The 26,518-nt window shown below is 43.7% G+C and overlaps 1 protein-coding gene across 2 annotated transcripts in view; it reads left to right on the top strand.

The window, feature by feature from the left end:
- NPTN (neuroplastin) overlaps positions 1-26,518 on the top strand; it is a 110,954-nt gene that overhangs the window by 68,212 nt on the left and 16,224 nt on the right. For both annotated transcript variants that reach the window (XM_073619081.1, XM_073619082.1), the window contains 2 exons: positions 9,054-9,327; positions 23,893-23,914. In XM_073619081.1, coding sequence (XP_073475182.1) covers positions 9,054-9,327; positions 23,893-23,914 — 296 coding nt within the window. The remainder of the gene's footprint in view (positions 1-9,053; positions 9,328-23,892; positions 23,915-26,518) is intronic.

Consider the following 26,518-nt stretch of genomic DNA (forward strand, 5'->3'; position numbering starts at 1 on the left):
CAGGCACTTCCTGACATGTATGGACGGTGTACTGAGCTGTATGTGTGCTGCACTGTAAACAAATAATGCATTCTGTATGCAGGCCAAATAATCGGCTGGCCGATTAATCGATTATGAAAATAGTTGACAACTATTTTCATAATCGATTAGTTGTCGATTAATTGATGAGTTGTTTCAGCCCTAGTTTGGTCCGAATGCGATGCGATTACCGCCATACAGTTTGGCTGAATTCGCATTGCATGTGATCTGCACAGCAATGCGGTGCAAATTACAAGCGATGTCTGGCATCACACTAGTGTGAACCGGCCCTTAGCGGTTTTAAAATAAATGTCATATTCTAAATTTTCTTTTCAATAATTTTTATTACAATTTTAAGAACAATACAAAAAACTTAAATTTGAACATTATCAGGTTATCATCAAATCGAGGATGCATTAACCAAAGTGATCAGAGGCCCTGACCGGCTGTACAGAAGAGCTGCTACAAGAAGTTTCTGGCCTAGCAATCCAGGTCTACTTGTTGGCATGACCATTTTCCTAAGGCTATAAGCCCGCAGGTATTGACCACTAGGCGCCCAAAAATTCAACAAATATGAATAATTATCAAGTGACATTACAGCAAATTGTCGGTCATACACATTCCCAGAACATAGTTAAATATAACATTAGCATCTAAAAAGGGTCCAGATACCTCAACCCAAGGGGGTTCCGATCCCGAGAATATAGTACAATTGGGGAAGTTGTACCATCCCCCTCAGCATCCTACCAAAACTTTTATCAATATGATAACCTAACTAAAAACAAGGAAGCGAGAAATTGGGGGGGAAAAAAAAAAGAAAAAGTGGGAAACAAAAAAGAAAAGTAGAAGATCAGAATAGTGTAGGTCTCCTTAGCCTGGGCCTCTCATCGCAAGGTGGCCCAGTGTTTAGGGAGCTTGGAGATATGCAATCCAGGGGTTCCACACTCTCTCAAATCTCAAAATTCATTAAAGCGTTTAACCCCCCCAAAGAAAAATAAAGTTCCTGTTCCTTTAGAGCAGAACTCCGAGGGAAATTTTTTTTTTCCATGTCCTTGTTGCTGATCTACCTTCACCAACTATGCCATCCATCTTCTTCTGAGCTCTGTAGTTGCTCTGCAATAGCCTGCTGATCTTGCTGAAAAATCGTTATTGCCTTGTGATATCCTGTTTGTAAGACCGCTGGCTGCTATTCCTCCTGTATCCTCAGCCAGCGGCCTTGTCACTTCCCATCTGTAGTTCTCTAAAAGCGAGCAGGGCCTTGTATTTCTGCCCTGCTCGCTGTAGTGGGTGGAGGGGGTCTCGCAGCCCCCGGCCTGTGCTGCCCGTGGAGGTGGTGTCTGCCTCCTCCCTCCTCCTCCCTCCTCCTCCCTCCTCCTCCCTCCTCCTCCCTCCTCCTCCCTCCTCCTCCCTCCTCCTCTCTCCTCCTCTCTCCTCCTCTCTGCCAGCTCTGCCTTCATCCCACCCGTTGCCCGCCATCGCTCGGTGCAAAGTGGGGATCAATAACAGAAATCATCCGCATGACAGAGTGGAGATCTCGAGCTGTGACAGGTGTTGTATGTGAAAACACAGATCGCTGTAACTTCCCACCTCCCGTACTGGCATTGGAACAGTGCGCTCTGCGCTGTCTTATCACAATGCCAGTACGGGAGGCGGGAAGTTACATCGGTCGGTGTTTTCACATACAACACCTGTCACAGCCTGAGAACTCCACTCTGTCATGCGGATGATTTCTGTCATTTATCCCCACTCTGCAATGGGCACCGATAAGCTGCACTAATGGGCACTAAGGCTACACTTATGGGTTCACATATATGCAAGAGAAGACACAGGGAGAAAACGGCTGGGGTTAGCACACTGCTGAATTGTGGGACAGGTGAGTGGCTGTTTATTAAAAGCCACAGCTACAGTTTTTTGTAGTTGCTGACTTTTAATTTTCACTTAAGAGACTTGAGCTCCTCTTTTATGGTAGACTCATGCTGCGTATACACGATTGGAATTTTTGTCAGAAAAAACTTGGATGCTTTTTCCGACGGAATTCCACTCAAGCTTGCCTTGCATACACACGGTCACACAAAAGTTCTCTGAACTTTCGATTGTTAAGAACGCAGTGACATACAACACTACGATGAGCTGAGAAAATGAAGTTCAATGCTTCCGAGCATTCGTCAAATTGTTTCCGAGCATGCGTGATTTTTTGGGCGTCCGAATTGCATACAGACGAACGCATTTTCGGATAGGAACTTTTCCCGGCCGAAAGATAGAGAACATGTTCTCAATCTTGTGCTGGCTGGAATTCCGCCAGCAAAAGACCGATGGAGCATACACACGGTCGCACTTTTAGACAAAAAGCTCTCATCAGAGTTTTGCCGGCGGCATTTCCGATCGTGTGTAGGTGGCATTAGTGTTCGTTCTGTCTGCAGTCTGTTTTATTTTATGTCTGTGAGTAATTATTCTATGGGTACAGGGACTGCGCACACTAATGGTAGGCTCAGACTTAACTTAACCATGCTCCATTAAGCCAAGCCAAAAAGTCAGTGCAATGTAGCCACCCCTACTTTCTCCATTGTGTGCTGCACAGACTGCATGTCTTATCCACCCAGGGTGTCTTCTTTACATTTTAAAGTTGTGATGTATGCTGTTAAGTCTTGCTTCCTCTGTGTAATGAGGAAGTGAACTAGAGCCCAATAAGTCACTAAATATGGAGATCTGAGCCAAATTATAATCCTGCCTGTCATTTTAGGATTCCATTTTGAAATGTAAAGTGTATATAAACCTTAAAAATGATTTGCTACCATGGTAAACACGCAATCAGTTTCCTTACATCTCTGGATGCCCTCAGTCGATCAGGAGGAAAAACAAACCGATGATTCCTCTGCGGAGGAAACAACGGTAGATGAGCCTTTTCAGCCTCTCAAATCTGAGAAATTGCTGATACAATCTCTTACAGACATGGTTCGTTCTACTTTCATGCTACCCCTAACGGAGTGTCCTGAAAGTGCGGTTTCTTCCTTGGGTTCCTTAAAACCCTCTCAACCTTTGCATGCGTTTCCTGCACATGTATTACTAGAACAGCTTATTTTTGCTGAATGGGATCACCCAGATAAGCATTTTGTCCTTCCTAAGAAAATTGCAAATCCCCTGGAGGAGAAATTCTCCAAAAAATGAAAAATACCAGCAGTTGACGCTGCAATTTCCAATATGAATAAAGGCCTAACTTGTCCAGTAGACAATGCACAGATGCTTAAGGATCCAACAGATAAGGAGTTGAAATCCCTGTTAAGATCTACTTTTTCCATGGCAGGTGCCGTTACTCAGTCTGCAGTCGCTACAATAAGCATCTGTCAATCCCTAAAGGACCGATTTAAACAGGCTCTTAGAGAGCTTGCTGCACAACAAGCTCGGGATTTGGCTGAACTACCAAAAGCACTATGCTTTGCCATAGATGCTATTAAAATTCTATTCACCAGGCATCCCGCCTTACGCTTATGCGTAGAATCCCGTGGTTAAAAGATTTTGGTCAGCTGAAGCACCATGTAAAGACCTCCTAACTGGGTTCCCTTTTCATGGGGAGTGACTATTTGGAGAAAACTTGGACAAATATATCCAAACAATTTCTAGTGGGAAAAGTACTCTTTTGCCAGTCAAAAGAAAGTATAAATGCCCTTCATTTAAACAGGCTCTTTCCCCTACGCAGGGGCGACGGCCTCCTCCGTTTATACTCTAGAGGAAGATCTCAGAGTCAGACCCAGGCTCAAAAGAAGTCCTGGGGTCGGAAACCTGCAAGCCAGAATCCTAAAGCCTCATTATGAAGAGGAAACCCCCCCCACCAAGGCATTGCATTTGAGTTAGAACAGCAACCTGGGTGTTCACCAAAGTGCTGGCCTCCCCTCTAGCCAGGTTAGGGGCACAGGGCATAACAGTCGTAGCGTACCTAGATGATCTATTGCTAATAGATCAGTCGGTGGCTCATTTGGAGCAAAGCGTACGCACTACAACCAACTATCTTAAAAGTTTGGGTTGTATTCTCAACCTAGAGAAATCTACCTTAATACCGCTAAAAAGGCTGGAGTACTTGGGTCTGATCATAGACACAGCCCAGGAAAGGGTGTTCTTGCCTCAGGCAAAGATCAACTCCATAAGAGAGCAGGTGCGGATGGTCAGGTCAAATGGCGATCCCTCCATTCGCCTTTGCATGAGGTTACTAGGAACCATGGTGGCTTCATTCGAAGCAGTTCCCTATGCCCAGTTTCATTCAAGACTGTTGCAAAACAGTATCCTATCTGCTTGGAACAAAACAATTCAAGCTTTAGACTTACCAATACAGCTGTCCCCAAGAGTGTCCCAAAGCCTCACTTGGTGTTTACTAACCCAGAATCTACTGAAAGGAAAATCCTTCAGACCAGTCATCTGGAAAGTGGCAACGACGGATGCCAGCCTTTCAGGCTGGGGAGCAGTACTAGAAAGTACAACTGTCCAGGGACAGTGGTCAAGAAGCGAAAGAACCTTGCCCATCAATATCCTAGAGATTTGGGCAGTACGTCTGGCTCTAAAGGCCTGGGCTTTCAGGTTACGGGATTGTCTTGTCAGGATTTAAGCCGACAATGCCACAGCTGTGGCCTATATTAATCACGAAAGGGGGCACCGAAAGTCTCTCAGCGCAGAGGGGGATGAACCATATTCTAACTTGGGCAGAAAGGAATGTTCCGTGCCTATCGGCAGTCTTCATTCTGGAAGTAGAGAATTGGCAAGCAGACTACTTGAGTCGCCAGCAGTTATTCCCAGCGGAATGGTCTCTTCACCCCATTATATTTTGGGCTGTTTGCTAAAGATGGGTGACTCCGGCCGTAGAGCTTCTAGCGTCCAGGTTCAACATGAAGTTAGTCAACTTTGTGGCCAGAACAAAGGGATCCATTAGCATGCGCAACGGATGCGTTGGTGACCCCATGGGATCAGTTCTCACTGATCTATGCATTCCCCCCTTTTCAGTTGCTGCCTCGACTTCTTTGCAGGATCAAGCTGGAAAGAAAGCCGGTAATTCTGGTGGTATCAGCATGGCCCAGAAGGTCATGGTATGCAGAAATCGTAAAGATGGCAGTGGAGGGCCCATGGTCCCTCCCACTACGGACAGATCTGCTCTCACAGGGACTGATATTCTATCCTACCTTACGGTCTCTAAATTTAACGGCTTGGCTATTGAAACCCACATTCTGAAGAAACGTGGGCTTTCCGGGTCAGTTATCTCTACCCTGATTAATGCAAGGAAGCCAGCTTCCAAAACTATATATTATAGAGTCTGGAGGGCTTATGTTTCCTGGTGTGAATCCAAGGGTGTTGGTACCCTTGGAAATATATCATAGGCAGAATTCTTGCCTTTCTACAATTAGGGGTAGAAATTAAATTGGCTTTGAGTACTATTAAAGGCCAAGTCTCATCTTTATCGTTGTTATTTCAAAAGACCACTTGCTACTAATTCTTTAGTCCAGGGTTTTATACAAGGGGTGACCTGGCTTATTCTGCCCGTCAAACCTCCCTTGAACCCTTGGGACTTGAACTTCGTTTTTTCTGTGTTACAAAAAACAGCCATTTGAACCAATACAACATATTCCCCTAGTCCTTCTGACAAGGAAGTATTTGGTTTGGTATTTTTGGTTGCTATATCCTCAGCAAGGAGGGTTTTCGGAATTGGCTGCTCTTTCTTGTAAAGAGCCATATTTGATTTGTCATGGGGACAGAGTGGTGTTGCGCCTTCGTCCAGACTTTTTTTATCAAGTGGTTTCAGGTTTCACCTGAACCAAGATACTGTCCTGCCATTGTTTTTTCCAAAACCATGTTCCAGGGAAGAAAAGTCACTACATTGTCTTGATGTGGTGAGAGCAGTGAAAATATATTGAAAGGCAACTTCTCAGATTCGTAAGACTGATGTCTTATTTATTCTGCCAGAGGGTCCTAAGAAAGGACAGGCAGTGTCGAAATCCACTGTCGCAAAGTGGATTCGACAAGTGATAATTTAAACTTATGATCTAAGGGGTAAGATTCCTCCGTTTTCAAGTTAAGGTGCACTCTACCAGGTCGGTTAGTGCTTCTTGGGCAGTGCGTTACCGGGCCTCCATGGCTCAGATCTGTAAGGCCGCAACTTGGTCTTCAGTGCATACATTCACAAAATGTTATCAGGTGGATGTAAGGAGGTATGAGTGTATCGCCTTCGGGTGCAGTGTGCTGCAGGCAGCAGTATAAATCCTCAAGTCTGTGGGTACCCCGCGGGTTGTCTCTCCCTCCCCTCAAGTAGCATTGCTATGGGACGTCCCATTAAGTAAGTAATTAAAGCTCTTTGTCCCATTATGTACAATAAAGAAAATAGGATTTTTATTACAGCTTACCTGTAAAATCCTTTTCTTGGAGTACATCATAGGACACAGAGGTCCCGCCCCTCTTTTGGGATTAAGTATATTGCTTTGCTACAAAAACTGATGCGCTCCTGGAAGGAGGAGGAGTTATATAGGGAGTGAACTTCCTTTGATTGAGTTTATCAGTGTCAACACCTGAAGGTAGCCTATAACCCATTAAGTAATTACTTAAGGCTCTGATTCCCATGATGTACTCCAAGAAAAGGATTTTACAGGTAAGCTGTAATAAAAATCCTATTTTTTTAATAGCAAGCAATGTCAAACTTTGGTTTGGTTTTTTTCAGTTGCAAATAAACTAGAAGTTTGGTTACAGTGCTTGTCAGATCTCCTTTCCAATGTCCAAAATTAAAGTTTAGACAGTATAGTCAATTCTAAGGTTGCCAGATTAAAGTCTGAACAAAGTATTTTGGCAATTTGCTGAAAGTGGTTCTAAAACTTTAATGGCACTGTTCTTTACATGTACAAATCAGTATTTTCTGCTAGAAAATTCCTTGGAATCCCCATTTTTATTTTAAGCAGAGGCCCTAGAGAATAAAATGGTGGTGTTGCAATTTGTGTCACAGTATTTGCGCAGCAGTTTTTCAAATTTTTTGGGGAAAAAATATTTTTAGAATTTTAGTATGCAATATAATGCCCATTTTTGGTAAAATAAAAAAAAAAGATGTTATGCTGAGTAATTGAATACCAAACATGTTACACTTTAAATTACGTACGCCTGTGCAACATCGACAAAAGGCGTAACTATCCATGAATGAATGAGTGACTTGTATAGCGCTACTTATGTGAACTGAATCGCCTCAGGGCGCTTTTTGCCGCTGGTGTCCATCTGTGGTATAGCGCGGTCCTTTACCCCATGGGGTCCCGACATGCTTACAAACACATACAACATATTTGGCCAATTTTTTTCGACAGGATCTAATTAACCTACCAGCATGTTTTTGGAGTGTGGGAGGGAACCGGAGTACCCGGAGGAAACCCACGCAGGCACAGGGAGAACATGCAAACTCCAGGCAGATAATGTCGTGGTCGGGATTTGAACCAGCAACCCTATTGCTGCTAGGTGAAATTTCTAACCACTACAACACTGTGCTGCCCATAGGTGATGTTTTTAAAAGCCTTTACAGGTTATCACTTTAGATTTACACAGGTCTGCTGCTAGAATTGCTGCCCATGATCTGACGTTCCCGGTGATACCTCACGTGTGGGACGATCACATTCTGGACTGACACTTGCATTTCTCTTTGCGTGCAAGCATTATTTATTTTATTATTATTACACTGTCGCTTAAATTTTTTTTTTTTAATAATATATAATGATCTCCTGCGATAGGCAGTGACGGGTACTCTTTATGGAAAGATCTGGGGTATTTTAGGCCCCAGATGTCTCTTCTGCCCTTAAAAGCATTTGATCACACCAAGATTGTGATTAAATGCTTTGCCCTATTTAAAAATGGCGTGGTTTAAATCTGGGGAAACGCAAAGTTGATGTATGCTCATCACATCTGGTTTCCTATATCATAAGGACGATCAGAGCTGTTCCAGTCTCTGATTACCTCTATGATCAGCTGGCGGAAGTGCTGGCTGGTTGCAGGCAAGCCCAATAAAGCCAGGGTGGAAGGAACATCCCCTCCCGCTGCTTGTAAATGCAATCCAGTGGCTAATTAGCCGCTAGGATTCCTTTTACCAGAAAGCCGACCATTGGTTTTAAAAACAATACTGGGATGATACAGCTTCCACCCCCCTAAATACATACCTGAGCCTGATTTTGACCCAGTAATGTGCACGAGAGCAGAGGCCCTCTCTCTCCTCATCAGTTCAGACACCGCAGCAGAAGCCATTGGCTCTTGCTGCTGTCAATCACAGCCCGGTGAGCAGGCAGCGGGGGGCAAAGTCCAGCCACGCTCTGTGTTTCTATGGAAACACATCTGGTTTGGCAGCAAGCACGCACAAGTGGCCCCATAACAAGCGGCTTGCTATGGGGGCATTTGACAAGGGGTAGGGGCCAGGAGGGCAGGCGAGGACCTGAGAAGAGGAGGATCGGGGCTGCTCTATGCAAAACCATTGCACAGAGCAGGAAATCATAGAACATGTTTGTAAAGTCAGTTTTTTTTTTTTTTTTCTTAATCACTTGAACACTGCATAGGTATTGAGAACCTTTCCTTCCATTCTTTTATTTGCATTGCTAATGCTGATGTGCATTAGACACTGGGGATTATTTACTAAAGGCAAATCCATTTTGCACTACAAGTGCACTTGAAAGTGCAGTCGCTGCACATCTGAGGGGGACATGCAAGGAAAATAGCATTTTAGCTTGCACATGATTGGGTGATAAAATCGGCAGAGCTTCCCCTCATTTCAGACTTATCCCTCAGATTTACAGCGACTGCACTTCCAAGTGCACTTGGAGTGCAAAGTGGATTTGCCTTTCGTAAATAACCCCACTGTGTACAATCCAAGGACAAGAGGGGAGCAATAACTATATGCTATCCTGGTGCCTTGGTGAGATATAAGTAGCAGGCTGAAGTTTGTCTGCTTGCATCAGCCCAAAGTTCAGAGATTGAGTTTGTGTGGACTTTGATCTTAGCTTCCCACTACATCTTGTAACTGATAAAAATGTTTTCATATTTTGCAGCCTCTAAATAATGAGAGTGGACGTATAACTATCACGAGCAAAGAAAACATTACTGAGCTGAAAATCGTAAAGCTGGACATCAACGAGGACCCTGGTGTGTACATATGTAATGCTTCAAATTCGGTTGGCAACACCACAAGCCGCATCATCTTGAGAGTGCGCAGTCACCTGGCTCCATTGTGGCCCTTCCTTGGCATTGTAGCAGAAATTGTCATCTTGGCGGTTATCATTGTTGTGTATGAGAAGCGCAAAAGACCAGATGAGGTTCCAGATGGTAAGAATGGCATAATGTAATTGTAATATATATATCCAATCTTTTACCATTATAGGAAAGGTGTTTTGGACAAATAAAAGCATATCCGAATACCAGAGAGAGAAAAAAGGAAAGGCATCTGCAAATATTGTTGACTTGCACCAGCCTGATCTTTTAGTAGAGACTCCATCAAAATTATGTTTGACTACATGATGCTTAAGATGTCTACACAGTGTGTGTTTTTTAATTATACTATATATCATAGACACTTGTTGCATTGTATTGGCATTTCCCATAGACCTGAATGAAATGTGAGGTATTGGAGTCTTAAAGCCAGAGAAGCATGCATTGAAAGATGAGGATTCATTTATTTTCAGTGCATACTTAACATTTGTGTAACTGCAGGGAGTGCAGCTGTCCCTGACCCATGCCAAGTGTCTGCAGATGACCCCATTATGACTTGTGTCCTCCATGCAGAGGCTTATGAAGACTAAAAGAAAAGGATGCTGTGTTAAGGATGATATATGATGGCTTCAATATGCTGCCCCTTACAATAACATCAGTCACTTGTGTTCTCATCCAGTCCAAGGCTGCATCATCACTTTTACTCGCATATCAAAAAACAGCCTAATAAAAATATTTATTTTAACTTTTATCATTCTAAGATTTATCTCTTCTGGTCCCCATATGCAATTGCTTTGGGTAGTACATGTGCCACCAGCCAAAAGAAGTTGGCAAATTTCGACTTTTGAAGACTGAATTACAAAATGTAGTAATTTTTCTTTCTCTCACAGTAAAAAACGATGCTATATTATACATTGTTTAAATCCTGATGAAATTTACCAATTAAGGACCGGAAGGATTTGCCCCCTTAATGACTAGGCCATTTTTTTGCGATTCGGCACTGCATCGATTTAACTGACAATTGCGCGGTCTTGCGACGTTGTACCCAAACAAAATTTGTCCCCCCCCCCCCAAATAGAACTTTCTTTTGGTATAACCTCTGCCTTTTTTTACGCTATAAACAAAAAAGACCAACAATTTAGAAAATAGAACAATATTTTTTACTTTTTGCTATAATAATTATTCCCCAAAAGATGTTAAAAAAACAAATTTCTTCATCAATTTGGGCCGATATATATTCTTCTACAAATGTTTGGTAATACAAATCGCAATAAGCATATATTTATTGGTTTGCGCAAATTTTTTTTGTACTAGTAATGGCGGTGATCGGCGATTTTTAGCGGGACTGTGACATTGCGGCAGACAGATCGGACACTTTTTTGGGACCAGTCACATGTATACAGCCACTGATTACTGTATATATGTCACTGGCAGGGAAGGTGTTAACACTAGGGGGCAATCAAGGGGTAAGGCTTCATGTACACGGGACGTTGTTCAACCTCTTCTGAACGGTTTAACTTGACAGCTAGAAACTGGCGTCTAAAAACTGCCGCTTAGCCACATTTGCTTCTAGAAACGATTTCTTGGTTTTTTTGTTAAAATTAAAAACATCTGTAAACGAAGCGCTGTTAAACACGAGTTATTGCGTTTAGCAGCGTTTGCAAGCTATTACAGGCATTTGGCATTTCAAATGCGTCTGAACCTATTTTTCTGCGTTCCAAAAAAAGCTTCTAAACTCAACTGCCTAGAAACCACTATAAACGACCCTGTGTACATGTACTAATAAGATAACACAGAGGAGAGTTCAGGGGCAGCTGAAAAAATAGTATTTTTAAATACAGCTTACCTGTAAAATCCTTTTCTTGGGAATACATCATGGGACACAGAGGCTTGGTAATTACTTAGTAGGCTTTGGGGTTAGATAGTACCTTCAGGTGATTGGACACTGGTAACCCTAATTACAAGGTGATTTCCTCCCCTATATAACCCCTCCCATATGGAGAGTACCTCAGTTTTGTAGCAAAGCAATAAGTACCCCAACGTATAATTCCCAAGAGGGGTGGGAGCTTTATGTTCCGTGATGTATTCCCAAGAAAAGGATTTCATGGGTAAGCTGTATTTAAAAATCCAATTTTCTTGTTCATACATCACTGGACACAGAGGCTTGGTAATTAGTGGGATGTCCTAAAGCAATGGCCAAATTGAGGGGAGGGAGACACAGATCAGAAAATACATAGACCGCCAACGAACAAGAGGATTTATACTGCTGCCTGCAGCGTACTGCGCCCGAAGGCGGTATCCTCCATGCCCTCTCACAGCCACCTGATAAAATCTAGTGAATGTATGGACTGAAGACCAAGCTGCAGCCTTGCAGATCTGAGCCATGGAGGCCTGGTGATGCACTGCCCATGAAGCACTAATAGCGCTAGCTGAGTGTGCCTTAACCTGAAAAGGAGGAATCTTCTTCTTTATACCATAGGCCTGAATAACTTGCCAAATCTGGAAATAGTGGATTTTAACACTGCCTGGTCCTTTCTGGAGGCTTCTGGCAGAATAAACAGACAATCAGTCTTTCGTATCTGAGCGGTTGCCTGCAGATACTGACTGCTCTTAACACAACTCCTCTTCCGCGGATTGCGGATCTGGAAAAAAGGATGATAGGACCACATCTTGATTCAGATGGAATCCTGAAACCACATTAGGTAGAAAAAGTCGGGTAAGGACGTAACACCACCCTGTCGTTGTGAATAATCAAATATGGCTCTTTACAAGAAAAAGCTGCTAATTCTGATACCCTTCTAGCCGAGGAAATGGCTACCAAAAAGACTAGTTTCTTTGTCAGAAGAACTAAAGAAGCATGATGCAATGGTTCAAAGGGTTGTTCTTGCAAAACCAAATTCAGATCCCATGGGCACACAGGAGGTTTGACTGGCGGATTCAAGCGCAGTACCCCCTGAACAAAGGCCCGGACAAGGGAATGTGAGGCAAGTGGCCTTTGAAAGAATACTGATAAGGCCGAGATCTGGACCTTAATAGTGCTCAAAGCCAGCCTCATTTTAATGCCTAATTGAAGAAAGCAAGAATCCTGCTAATGGCATACTCTCTAGGATGCCACCCCCTGGGTTCACACCAGGAAACATATGCCTTCCAGATTCTGTAGTAGATGAGCCTGGAGGCCGGCTTCCTAGCATTAACCACAGTGAAAAGGACTGATTCCGAGAACCCACGGCTTTTCAGAATGTGGGTCTCAGCAGCCAAACTGCCAAATTCAGACTTCGTAAAGAAGAATGGAATATTAGACCTTGTGAGAGTAGATCTGTATGCAGCAGAAGAACCCAAAGTCTTCCCACTGCCATCTTTACGATCTCTGCATACCAAGGTTGTCTGGGCCAAGTCGGGGCCACCAGAATGACCGACTTCCGACTTCCCTTTTAACCCTCCAAAGGAACCGCGGAAGAAGCGGAATTGGAGGAAAGGCATAGATCAGAGAGTACCGATCCCATGGAATTGTTAAGGCATCTGACCCTTGTGCTAGCAGATCCTTTGTTCTTGGCACAAAGCTGTCCAGTTTTTTGTTGAACCTGGACGCAAACAGGTCTACATCCGGGGTACCCCAATTTTGACATATGGTCTGAAATATGTGTAGAGCATATATGTGTGTGGTGTAGAGACCATTCTCCTGGACACAGCTGCTGGCGGCTTAGAAAATCCGCCTGCCAATTTTCTACCCCTGGAACAAAGACTGCAGACAGGTAAGGAATATGCCTTTCTGCCCAAAAAAAAAATGTGATTCACCTCCTTTTGGGCAGCCAGGCTCCTGGTGCCTCCTTGGTGATTGATATACTGTAAGTCACAGCCGTGGCGTTGTTGGACTGTATCCGGACAGGATGACCCTATAGTCTGAAAGTCCAGACCTTGAGGGCTAGATGAATTGCCCGAATTTCCAGATTGTTGATGGGCAAGAGCCTTTCGGCTCTGGACCATCTTCCCTGGGTGGAAGCTTCCAGAACTGCTCCCCAGCCTATTAGGCTGGCTTCTGTGGTTACGAGTTTCCAAGTAACTGGGACAAAGCACTTTCCTTTTAGAAGATTCTTGCTCAGTAACCACCAACTGGGGCTCTGACACACCCCTGGGGATAGGCACATTGGAAGATCCAAGGCTTGAACCCTTTTGTTCCAGGCAGAGAGAATGCTGCTTTGTAAAGGCCTCGAGTGAAACTGGGCATAAGGGACAGCCTCGAAGAGGCGACCATTTTCCCCAATAGTCTCATACATAGTCGGATGGAGGGATTTCTCCTTGCTGAGACTACCCGGACCAAATCTTTTTTGGCCCTGGCTTTTCATCTGGGTAAGAACACTGCTTTGGACTGTCTATGACCATGCCCAAATACTACAGCCTTTTTTGGATCTGCAAGGAGGATTTATCTAGAATGAGGACCCAGCCTAGCTACTCTAAGTACTTTACTGTGCAGAGCTCATTGTGGCATAGGCGTGCCATGGACTGTTCTAGGAGTAGCAAATCGTCCAGATAAGCTGTCAGTTATGCCCTGAGCCCTTAGATTTGCCAGAGGCAGGGCTAGAACTTTTGTGAACACTCGAGCGATAGCAAGACCAAAAGGAAGGGCCGCAAATTGAAAGTGGCGCCTATCCACTGCAAACCTTAGGAATCTTTGGTGAGCGGGAAATATTGGCATCTTTGATGCCAGGAATTCTCCCCCCTGAAGGGTGGAGACTACTGAGCGGATAGACTCCATGCGGAAAGGACGAATATCTAGAAATTGATTCAGGTCTTTTAGATCCAGAATAGGTCTGACATCTCCGTTTCGGTTTTGGAACCGTAAAGAGGTTTGAGTAGAACCCTGAGCCCTGCTCTTCCGGGGCCACCTCTATAATTACCTCTTGGAATAACAGACGTTCTAAGGCCAGAAGTAAGGGCCTTCTTTTCTCTGGATCCCTGGAGACTCCTGACCTTAGAAAACGAGATGGCCGAAGCTCCCGGAACTCTAGCTTGTAGCCCAGAGAGACCGTGGAGACTACCCATCTGTCCTGAATCTCTTACCGCCAGGTGCCTGCAAACTGCAGCAGCCATAACCCCCCCCCCACTTGGCCGAGCGGGGGCGCCCCTTCATAGGGAGGCTTTGGGGTTCTGTTTACCAGATCTTGGACCCCAAGGTTTCTTTTGCCCTTGGGCTTGACTTTGGACCTTTCCCCTAGTATTTGGGGAGGCCGTCGCCACTGCCTGGAAAGATGAGGCTCCAGGGGCTGGGGTCAGAGAGTATAAATGAAGGACGTTTACTCTTCCTTTTGACCGGTAAAAACGTGGTTTTACCCCTGGTAATCTTCTGGATATATTTGTCCAGATCATCCCCGAACAGGCGTTCTCCACGAAATGGGAACACAGTTAAACATTGGGCAGCTTCATGCAAAAAATATTTAAGCCAAAGGGACCTGCGCATGTGGAGAGTGAGGCGAGATGCTTGCTGAGCAAAATCCATAATGGCATCAACCATAAAGCACAAGGCTTTAGGAAGGTCTGCATAAGCCTCGGCCTCCTCAGAGGAAAGGAGGCTAAGCACTTGCTTCATTAGTTTCTTGAGGAACTGGCACATGCCAATTGCTGCGACCGTAGGCTGGACTACAGCGCCTGCCACAGAAAAAGAGGCTTTAAATACAGTTTCCAGCTTTTTGTCAGTTGGATGGATCCTTACACCCTTGAGCATTGTCCACAGGACAGGTCAGGCTCTTATTCACACAAGAAACAGCCGCATCTATGGCTGGGACTCCCCATTTCTTGGTGAAACTTTCCTCCACCGGATAAAGCATAGAAAACCTTTTAGGAGGAGAAAATAGTTTATCTGGGTAAAGGATGAGTTGGGAAGGCGTACACGGCCTGTGGGGATTTCTGCGACCCCAGGGAGGAAACAGTTGGGAGAGGCTGCAAAACCTGACAGGGGTACAGACTCATCCTGCGAGGCTGCCTCCAGTCTTGTAGGGGGGATGGTATCCTGCAGACATGTCCAGAACCCCTAGATGTAGGCGGTGATTTTCTGGTGCCTCTTTTTCCTCCCCCTGAAGCCCTCTTACGAGGAGACATTAGTCCTAAGCTGCAAAGCAGAGGTACTAGTGTAAAGTGCAATCACTGTTGTGCTATAGTCTTACAATATAAACATTAGCTACAAACTGCACAACCTGATGCCGAGCAGGTGTCTTAGGTTTGCCAGGATCCGATCCACTGAGATACTTACTGCCCACAGCTCTGTGTCCTACCGCTTACAGGAGCTCTGGCGCCTTGGGCTTTAAAAAACGGTCACTTTGCGCCTGCGCACTGGCGTGCCGTGCACGTCACATGTGCACGGCGCCGCAACCACACCCTTCCTCCCAACCCTGCCGTAAAAGTGTGCCCGCGTAGGACCATCATGGCAGCCGGGGCCAGGGCGGAGAAAGGAGACCCCCTGAGGACTGCGTGGGACCCTCCCTTTCAGTTTGTGGCAGAGTCTGCAGCGGAGGAGGTGAGCGTCTTTACAGACCAGCTTCACTGAGCGTGTATCCTGGAAGGCATGCAAGTATACACCAGGTATGTCTCTTACGCCCTCTGGTGGCGGAAACCAGGTAAGACATACAAACTACTCACAGAAGATAATCCATAATGTATACACTTTAGGATTGTCTTCACTTACCTTATCCCCGCCACAGGGACTGCTGAGAACAGATTGATTCCAGCCCTCACCCATCACGCCGGGTAGCACTGTGCCAACCTTCAGGGTTCTGGGTTCCTACTCACAGGAACCTCTTCCCTGGACCTGTAGAAGACTGCCAGAAACTTTTAGTGCCACTGTTGTATTAGTACACTAAAGCCTGGATCCCAGAGCCCAGACCTCAAAGGAGAGACATTACAGGCAAAACCTTGTTTCTTCTTATCACGAGGCCCGGGTACCATCCATCTTAGGCATTTTAGTATTGGCCTGCGGTATGGATCTGGTTGTAAAGGTCCTAGGTCCTCGCAGAGACAATCAAACAGAGCTTTCTTCTTAGCACATCTTCAATGTGACCAACCACCTTGGACACTGAAAAAATGGAGGTACTCTCCATGGGAGGGGTTATATAGGGGAGGAACTCTCCTTGTAATTAGGGTTACCAGTGTCCAATCACCTGAAGGTACTATCTAACCCCAAAGCCTACTAAGTAATTACCAAGCCTCTGTGTCCCGTGTTGTATGAACAAAAAAAATGCCCAACTGCTCCTAAACGTCCGTTTACCAGCAGCAATGTACATGAGGCCTTAAGTGTTCCTTAGGGAGGTGTTTCTAACTGGGGGGGAGTGTAGTGACTGGAGGAGACAGATCGCTGTTCCTGATCATTAGGAACAGCAGATCTGTCTCTCCTTCTCTGACAGAACAGAGATCTGTCTGTTTACCTTAAAGTGGAGGTCCACCCACCGCTGCAAAAATTAAAAGCCAGCAGCTGCACATACTGCAGCTGCTGACTTTTAATAATCGGACACTTACCTGTCCTGGGGTTTAGCGATGTCGGCACCGCAGCTGATGTTTCCATCAGCTGTTGGGTGCTGCCGCCTTCATTGCAAATAAGGGAACCCAGCAGTGTAGCCTTATGGCTTCACGCTGGGAACCCTACTGCGCATGTGCAAAGCTCCACTTCTCTCTTCTACTGGTCCGGCAGTTGGGGAAGGAGAAGGGAGCCTGAGCGGTGGCACATATATTCGCGGCTGAGGCTCTCGGAAGTGGGGACAGGATACCTGTCCCCAAGGCGCCAAATGTTACACCGGAGGGGGGGGAAAGGGTACAATGAGCGGAAGTTCCACTTTTGGCTGGAACCCCCGCTTTAACAGTTCCCCGTTCTCTCTCCGGAACAATCGCGGGTGGCAGGCCCACATCACGGCCGTCAGCCACACACATCGGCTGCGGCGTTGCGCACGCCCCCTAGTGGTCTTAATGTGGCCAACGTACAGGTGTGGTGATTTGCCCAGGAGAGCCAACCTGCCGCAGTACAACTGCGGCGGCTGGTCCTTAAGTGGTTAAAGAACAGTGTTGGATAAATAAAAATAGCTGCCCTATTAATAACTAAACAAACATGAAAATATAATTTTGCAATGATTTGGTTTGGCATCCCCTTCAACCAGATACAGGGGTCGGTAAGACCTTCAGTTAAAAGGAAATATCCTAGCCATCTCTGCCATAATGTATTTGATGTGTTGCTGCACAGTTTAACTAGAATATACTGTTGCATATTAACATATGAACCAAACATAAGACTTCTACAATTGTAGTGCAGTATGTGTGTAGTGTCATCAATAACTTTAATGCCAGTTCAAGTATTGCTCTTTAGTGCAACCTGAATGTCTTTGCATTGTCTTATAAACACTGCATTTATCTTCCAAAAAGAAAGGTATGGTAGGCTTTAGAAGTCTAAAACAATTTGTTGCTATCAAGATTTGTGCATACATCCATGGATACCAACATCATAAGCAGTCCCCAGCTATGCTTCCTTGACAGCATGTGCTACAATAAGTGTTACCTTCACAGATACATGTACCTGGAAGGAGAATAGTCTAGGCGTTGCCTAAGGCTCCTTTCATGTGGGCTGTCTGATCAGATCCACCTGTCAGTTTTTCAGGTGAACCTGATCTGACCCTCCAGTCTCTTCTTTGTTGCGGTGTATGTCAGAGGATACATGTCCCCACCCACCACCACCTGATTCCATGGCGGTCCTGTTCCCCATGTGGCTGATGAATCGGATCGAATAGAAACAGACAGGCGGTTTGTTTCCATCCGATTGCCCCATAAAGTAGAATGGGACAGTGTCTGCTCTGCATAATGGAGCGGACACAGACCGGTCATCCGCCGGATCAGTGGAGAGATCCCCCTGAGCAAGCGGATTCTGCTCCACAGAGGCGCCCGTGTGAAAGGGACCTAAAGAAGTCACATGTATCCCGTGTAGAACAGGTTTAAAAATCCAGAACCGCTTTATTTGAGCAACACTCCTGCTTATTAGTAGCATACCTCTGTTTAGGTTTATCACTTGGCCTATTTGAACCATATTAACAGTATATCATTTCAAAAGAATTGTTGCAAGAATTGTTGCAATTAACAATGTCACTCACACATTTCTTCCCTTTACGTGGTATATCTGGTAAGTTTGTGTCCTATATGCTTTTAAGTAATGCTTTTCTGCAGGAACACCCTACTGTCATGTTTTCTTTGTCCTGAGGTTTGTATTATATCTGAGCCCTGGTGCCAGCTTGCTGTGGGCATGAAACACACTGTTGAAATGACTGCATGGTCATATGGCAACTTGAAGGGGTAGAATAGTATTCCCTCTGCCAATATCAAAGTTTGCTAAGAGCTTTTCACAAAGCTTTTTACCTACATCATATAAGGTTTTTGTTTGTCTTGTTTTTCTAGTCAAAGCTTAAAGGCAGGGTTTGGCAAAAATGTAAATATTAGCATTGCTTTGATAATGAGATTAGTTTGCTCCCTCCCCCCACCCTTTGTCTAGAAATTCAGCAGTGCTTTTCATACTCGAGCATGAACTGAGGTGTGTTCTCTCTGGCTCAGCTTTCCCTTCACATAATCTGTTTATATACCCATGCATTTTTGCATAGTTTTTAAGTTGACTTAGCTTCAGATTCTGCTTAGCTACAGATTCTTTATTTTTGAAAGTTTGCCATTACTTTCAGCTTCAGCGAACTAGTTATATGGATGCAGTAAGCTATGCACCTCTGTGGCAAAGTAGGCAGCTGCAGGAAAATGTTGAAGTTCTGCTTATTTCTACATTTCTGGTGGGTGCTGGTAACTGGCCTGCTCGGTAAGACGGTGTATTCAAAGGGAACTGACCTATTGAGTCAAAGAGTTCAACATTTCACTTTTAACCAAACTGCCTTCATTTCCATCTCGGCAATTGTACAAACTACTAAGCTGGCTGTATTGGCCTAGACTGGGCATACTTTTCCCATTTCTGTACAGCAACAGACCTATTGTGAGAGGTATAGCTCAGTAGAACTAGTGTGAACTGTTTGGGTGGAATTTGAAGCTGTATAATTTCATTCTGTTTTCCCCTCTGGACTAGTAATTTGTGTTGATCATTAACCAGAGGCCTGAAATCAATTTTTTACATGGAAATACATGGTGTGTGTGCATGGGTGTGTGTGCTAGGATTCTCCCTTCAAGCATAGTTTTCCAGCATGATGCACTGCAGCTTTGTCTGCCATTTGAAAAGGGTTCCCTTTTATTGGCAGTTCAGTGTATCCTGCTGGTTTACCTGGGCACTGCCTGAATAAACTTGCTCTTCCTTTCACCATTGCTTTGTATCCGCTTCACATTTTGCTTGCCTCCTTTCTCAGCAACACAGATTGGATCACTCACTCCATTTCTTTACTCCCAAAGTGTTTTTTCTTAAGTTTTCTTTACTTTGTTGGTTGGGAGGGGGAATCCAGGGAGGCAGCTTCTCTAATGATTCTTGTCGGTTACTGTGACTTTTTTTTTCCCCCCCTTCAATTGCATCAAACCTTAAATATTATGGTGGTAAGTGCGAGTTTTGCATGCTTTTCCAGTTTGTTTAATCTCGCTTCCGTTGTTGGGATTGCTCAAGCCCATGATGTTAACACTTGGAGTTTCCCTCATCCACTTTCACAACTAATTTTCAGTTTCTTTGGTTTTCTTGTTTGTTTATCCTTCGCTATGTTTTAATAAAAACAAAAAAAGCAGGGTTTTTTTTTGTAATCTCCCTTACTCACAGCCTGCCCCTACCTGTGTCCTAGCCTTAAGTGGGTTCTTGGCCTGTTATGGTACTGGGTCAATAAAAAAGCTAGTGCAGAAACCACAGAACCCAGCTGTACATCTTTTGACAGATATTTTCACCTTCCTAGGATTGCCAGTTTAAAGCAGTATTAAACCCAAAACCAGAAATGCAACGTATTGCAGGTTACCAATCCTTAGATGTGGTGGCTGCATTTGTTTTCTTTTTTTTGGGACTTTTCCCTCTGTTTTCACCTGGTGATTCAGCAAGTAACACGCCTCCTGTATTAGTGCCTTCGCTCTGGGTGAAGGAGCAATAGACATACCTTTTGGACAGTAACATTCTTAATCTGGGGGGAGGGAAGATTAGATGGACTTGACTAACAAAGTTAGTTACATTTTTTTTAAAGGTCTTGCGTAAATAAAAGCTGGCCATTGTGAGCACCCCTGTCAGTGTTAAATGGTTTGTCTCAACACAGCTTGTTCTGTTTGAAAACAGACTTGCTGGATCACCAGGTGAAAATAAAGGAAAAACTTTCTAAAAAATAAGATTCTTTTCTGTAATTAATAATTTGTAATACTTTTGTTACCCCATGATGACATTTCTAAAAGCATAACTGCAGAAGGAGCTGTTGAGAAACTCCTCCTCAGATCTGATAGAAATAGAAGTTGCTTGTTTCCTGTTCTTTGCCAAGTTGACCAACAATGGTTCTGATTTTCAGTTCAGTGTATCCTTTATAAATTGGGCAGAGCCATGTAGGTTAGGCAGTCAGATGCCACATATTAAGCACCCTTTGCAGTTCATAGCAACAGCTATCTAAAAGGACAATTGTATTCAAAATCATAGGATAACCGAAAGCATATTTTCAGCCACACTTGTACATCCCTGGGGGGTATGTATGATAAAATCCTTGCTCATAGGGCTTGCTCTTGAGGTTTAAGTGCCTGCATTAAGCAGCCTGTAGCTTTATTTCCTTTGTCTAAAAATGCACTGAATATGGGCCTGTAAAAAAAAAAAAAAAAAGAGAGAAAGTCTAGTAGTTAATGTTTTGCCCACTGTATATATTTTAGAGAGCCATTGTGTATGGTATGGAGCCTTTTCACAACTATTTAAAAAACTATTTTACATATTTTGCTTTATGCACAAGAAAGTTAAAGATTTAGGGTTATTTTTATTTTGTAGTATGTGATAAATAGGACTGTTTGTTTCCTCTGCGCCCATCCCCCCGCCCCCCCCCCCCCCAACATTCCTGTAAACCGGAGCCAAGTCAGTGTGTGGGCACTAGATGGAGCCAGAGAATGCTTTTGACTTTATATAGTATTAGATGAGGTGCTAACACACAAGACTCACTTATATACATTGGTAAACGATACAGTACCACTGACAAGCTACTGTGGCATATACAGGTGCATCTCGTAAAAGTGGAGTATTATCAAAAAGTTCATTTATTTCAGTAATTCAATTTAAAAAGTGAAACTCATATATTTTATATAGATACGTTACACACAGAGTGATATATTTCAAGCATTTCTTTCTTTTCATTTTGATGATTATGGTTTACAGCATGGAGGCGATCAGCCTGTGGTACTGCTGAGGTGTTATGGAAGCCCAGGTTGCTTTGATAGTGGTTTTAGCTTGTCTGCATTGTTGGGTGTGGTGTCGCTTATCTTCCTCTTGACAATACCCCACAGATTCTCTATGGGGTTTAGGTCAGGCGAGTTTGCTGGCCAATCAAGCACAGTGATACCATGATCATTAAACCAGGTATTGGTACTTTTGGCAGTGTAGGCAGGTGCCAAGTCCTGCTGGAAAATGAAATCCGCATCTCTATAAGGCTGGTCAGCAGAGGGAAGCACCAGCAGATGATATGGCTCCCCAAATCATCACAGACTGTGGAAAATTTTGCATTTCATTTGGAAATCAAGGTCCCAGAGTCTGGAGGAAGAGTGGAGAGGCACAGAATGCAAGTTGCGTGAGGTCCAGTGTGAAGTTTCCAGTCAGTGATGATTTGGGGAGCCATGTCATCTGCTGGTGTTAGTCCACTGTGTTTTATCAAGTCCAAAGTCAGAGCAGTCCTCTACCAGGAAATTCTAGAGCACTTCCTGCTTCCCTCTGCTGACCAGCTTTATGAAGATGCGGATTTAATTTTCCAGCAGTAGTTGGCACCTGCCCACACTGCCAAAAGTACCATTACCTGGTTTAATGATCATGCTATCACTATGCTTGATTGACCAGAAAACTCGTCTGACCTAAACCCCATACAGAATCTGTGGGGTATTGTCAAGATGAAGATCAGACACCGGATCCAAGAATGCAGACTAGCTGAAAGCTGCTATCAAAGCAACCTGGGCTTCTATGACACCTCAGCAGTGCCACAGGCTGATCGCCTCCATGCCACGCATTGATGCAGTAATTCATGCAAAATGAGCCCGACCAAGTTTTGAGTGCATACTAAACTGTACATGAACATACTTTTCAGTAAGCCAACATTTCTGTAATAAAAATCTTTTTTTTAAATCGGTCTTATGTAATCTAATTTTCTGAGTTACTGAATTTTGGGTTTTCATTAGCTGTAAGCCATAATCGTGAAAATTTTCAAGAAAAATGCTTGAAATATATCGCTCAGTGTGTGACGCATTCATATAAAATGAGTTTCATTTTTTGAACGGAGTTTCTGAAATTAAGTTTTTGATTTCTAATTTTGAGTTTTACCTGTATATGTCAACTTTTTACCCTTTTCAATCCTACTGGGAAACATGTTTTCCTGCCAGTGAATGGTTTGGTTTTGCATTTGTGCGTGCGTGTGTCTGTCTAGGGAATCGGTTGCTGTGTCTCTCAGGCCCTCTGTGTAAATGTAGCGCTCCTGTACATTAATCTAGCACGCTCCCCAGTCTGACTTATCTGTCCCATTTCAAAATGCATTTTGCCAGTTTACCAGATGTCTGTGAACAAAGGCTTGTTGACTGTTTGTGCACAGTTTGTTTTTCCTTTTATTTCTTCTCTTGCTTTGTTTTTTCTCTTTTTGTATTTATTTTCCCCAGAGATATTATTTTATGGCTACCTGTTGACTTTGTTCATGCGCTGCCAGCAGGTAGAGAGGAAGTAATGGGGATCATATGATCATATTACTCCCCGATTGTGGTCATGCAGGTGCCAACACACGTTTCAAAGACTGTAACTTTTCTCCATCTTTTTGCTTCATGTGCACTAGTCTCCTTGTGGAATCCTGCTGCAAATTTTTCTTCAAGACTTCAGTGAAAATCCCTCAATTTGTCACACCTGTTTGTAGGCATTACCTCTTTAAGGAATTAAAAACAAATAAATATGTTGTCAGTATTCTAGAAAGATATGGATGCAGTCAATTTGGCCACTGCACATAGTAAAGCTCTATGTGACCTTGTAGCTGAAGTCTGGCAGGGGAAGAGGATGTTCATGCTTTTTTGTATTTGCTCAGTCCATGATTGTGTTAGGAAGAAATCAAACTTCTGGTAATAGTTTAGAATCTAGATAATGTACAGTGTAGAGTTTTGGTGAAGGAAGACATCTTCTGCTGTCATCACTAATCTACCCATTACCCCTCTATAAGAAAACAACCAGCAGGATTTTACAACTGAAATGTTGGGTTTGTCATGTCATTAGTCCTCTGAGTGAACCACTGGAACTAGGGGACAAGATGGTTTCAATGAAATCTCCACAATCTGTCCACTACAGTTGCAGTCCTTCATGGCTGATATCAAACTTATGCTTCATTTTAAAGAACATAACCAACCATTTAGTAACAAGATAAGCAAGTTGCCTCAAGTGACTGATGCATCCAAACAGTGAGCTGCAGTCACTATAGTTATGAGTACTATGTAGGTCTGCTGTTAACTGCTCTTTGACTTTAATTTTGTTCCCTTCTTATTTCTTTTATGATCACTTGGGTGCTTCAGATGATGAACCAGCTGGACCAATGTAAGTAGACCTATATACCTCCTAAGATGTTCTCTCCCTTCAGTACAGTCATCAGCCTTCATGCCTAAATAAAGCATTTTTGCCGTTTCAAGCCTTACCCTACAGTACTATTGAATATATATGAGTGTGTGTATATGTGTGTGTGTGTGTGTGTGTGTGTGTATATATATATATATATATATATATATGTCCTGTGCAAACATTTTAGGCAGGTGTGGGAAAAAATTAAATTAGGGATGCATTCACAAATAGAAGCGTTAAGTTTATTTTTATCAATTTAAGAAAGTGGAAAGTAAATGAACAGAAGTGAAATCTAAATCAAATTAATATTTGGTGCGACTACCCTTTTAGCTTCTAACCAGCATATATTCTTCTAGTTACACTTACACATAGTTTTTGAAGGAACTCAGCAGGTAGGTTGCTCCAAACATCTTGGAGAACTAACTACAATTTTTCTGTGGTTGTAGGCTGCCTCAAATCCTTCTCTCTCTTCATGTAATCACAGACAGAGGGGTAGATTTACTAATGCTGGCGCACTCAGAATCTGGGTGCAGCTTAGCCAATCAACTTCTAACCTCAGCTTGTTCAATTAAACTTTGGCAATAAAACTTGGAAGCTGATTGGTTTCTTTGCAGAAGTGAGCCTGACCTTGCACTCTCCAGCTTTAGTAAATCAACCCCAGACTCTGTTTATCAGGGCTCTGTGGGGGCCAAACCATCACTTTTAGGACTCCTTGCTCTTTACCCTGAAGATAGGTCTTAATGACATTGACTGTATATTTGAGGTCAATGTCCTGCTGCAGAATACATTTGGGGCCAATCACACGCCTCCCTGATCATATGGCATGATGGATAAGTATCTGCCCTTACTTCCCAGCAGCGAAGACACCATTGATCCTGACAATCTCTAACTCCATTTGCAGAAATGCAGCCCCAAACTTGCAAGGAACTTTCACCAGGCTTCACTGTTGCCTGCAAACACTCATTATTGTAACGCTCTCCTGCCCTTTGGTGAACTACCCTCCTGCTACAGCCATATATTTCAAATTTTGACTACTCAGTCCAGAGCACCTGCTGCCATTTTTCTGCACCCCAGTCCCTGTGTTTTTGTGCATAGTTGAGTCCCTTAGCTTTGTTTCCACATCTGAGGTATGGCTTTTTGGCCAAAATTTCATGAAGACCACTTTTGGCTAGACTTCTCTAGACAGTAGACAGGTGTACCTGGGTCCCGCTGTTTTCACCAGTTCTGTGCTGATAGAACTGCTGGACATGGTTTATGACCTGCGACAAGAAACTGTCATCCACAACCTCACCTTAGTAGCAGAGCTTGGCTGTTCCTTACCCAGTTTTAAGCCTCCCACAAAGCTGTTTCTGTTAAAGGATAAGTTCACCTTTTGACAAAAAATAATAAATGCACAGGAGCCTGTAAAGCATCGCACCAGCGATCAGTATATTGTTGGTGCCATGCAGGTCTTTTGCAGACCTGTCAGTGTATCTGCCTGCACGTACCTCATACGAGCAAGCCAACACACAGGAAGAATCAATGAACTACCAACAGCGCTGTAGTAGTTTGAGAACTACAAGGACTTGTAGTTTCCATTCACAGAGGACTGTGAATGCGTGACGTGGCCGGGCAGGTGGTGCTGTCAAAGCGGAGGAGCGGGGGCCATTCCTTTCATAATATGTTACACCCTAAATATGGGTGTAACATGTTATGAAAGGTGAACTTCTTTTAATGACTATTTCAACCTACATATGAAATTGATGATCATTAGCACCTGCGTAGTATAATAGATTAATCGTACACCTGACCCTAATCCTACCAAATCCCTGACATTGTGCAAGTGTACACAGTATATAAATTAATGCTGGTTTGAAGCCAAAGGGTAGTCGCACTAAATATTGATTTGATTTAAAATTTTCCTCTGTTTGCATTTATATGTATATATATTCTAGTATAAAAGCATTTCATACGTTTTTAAAATTCCAAGTATTTAAGTTTTTTACTTGGTAATGCGCACACATATTCTCTCTCTCACTCTCTTACACACACACTCACTCTCTTACACACACACTCACTCTCTTACACACACACTCACTCTCTTACACACACACTCTCACTCTCTTACACACACACACTCACTCTCTTACACACACACACTCACTCTCTTACACACACACACACTCACTCTCTTACACACACACACACTCACTCTCTTACACACACACACTCACTCTCTTACACACACACACTCACTCTCTTACACACACACTCACTCTCTCTTACACACACACTCACTCTCTCTTACACACTCACTCTCTCTTACACACTCACTCTCTCTTACACACTCTCTCTCTTACACACACACACACACTCACTCTCTCTTACACACACACACTCACTCTCTCTTACACACACACACTCACTCTCTCTTACACACACACACTCACTCTCTCTTACACACACACACTCACTCTCTCTTACACACACACTCACTCTCTCTTACACACACTCACTCTCTCTTACACACACTCACTCTCTCTTACACACACTCACTCTCTCTTACACACACTCACTCACTCTCTCTTACACACACTCACTCTC

Source organism: Aquarana catesbeiana, linkage group LG03 (assembly GCF_042186555.1).
Source record: "Aquarana catesbeiana isolate 2022-GZ linkage group LG03, ASM4218655v1, whole genome shotgun sequence".
NCBI lineage: Eukaryota > Metazoa > Chordata > Amphibia > Anura > Ranidae > Aquarana > Aquarana catesbeiana.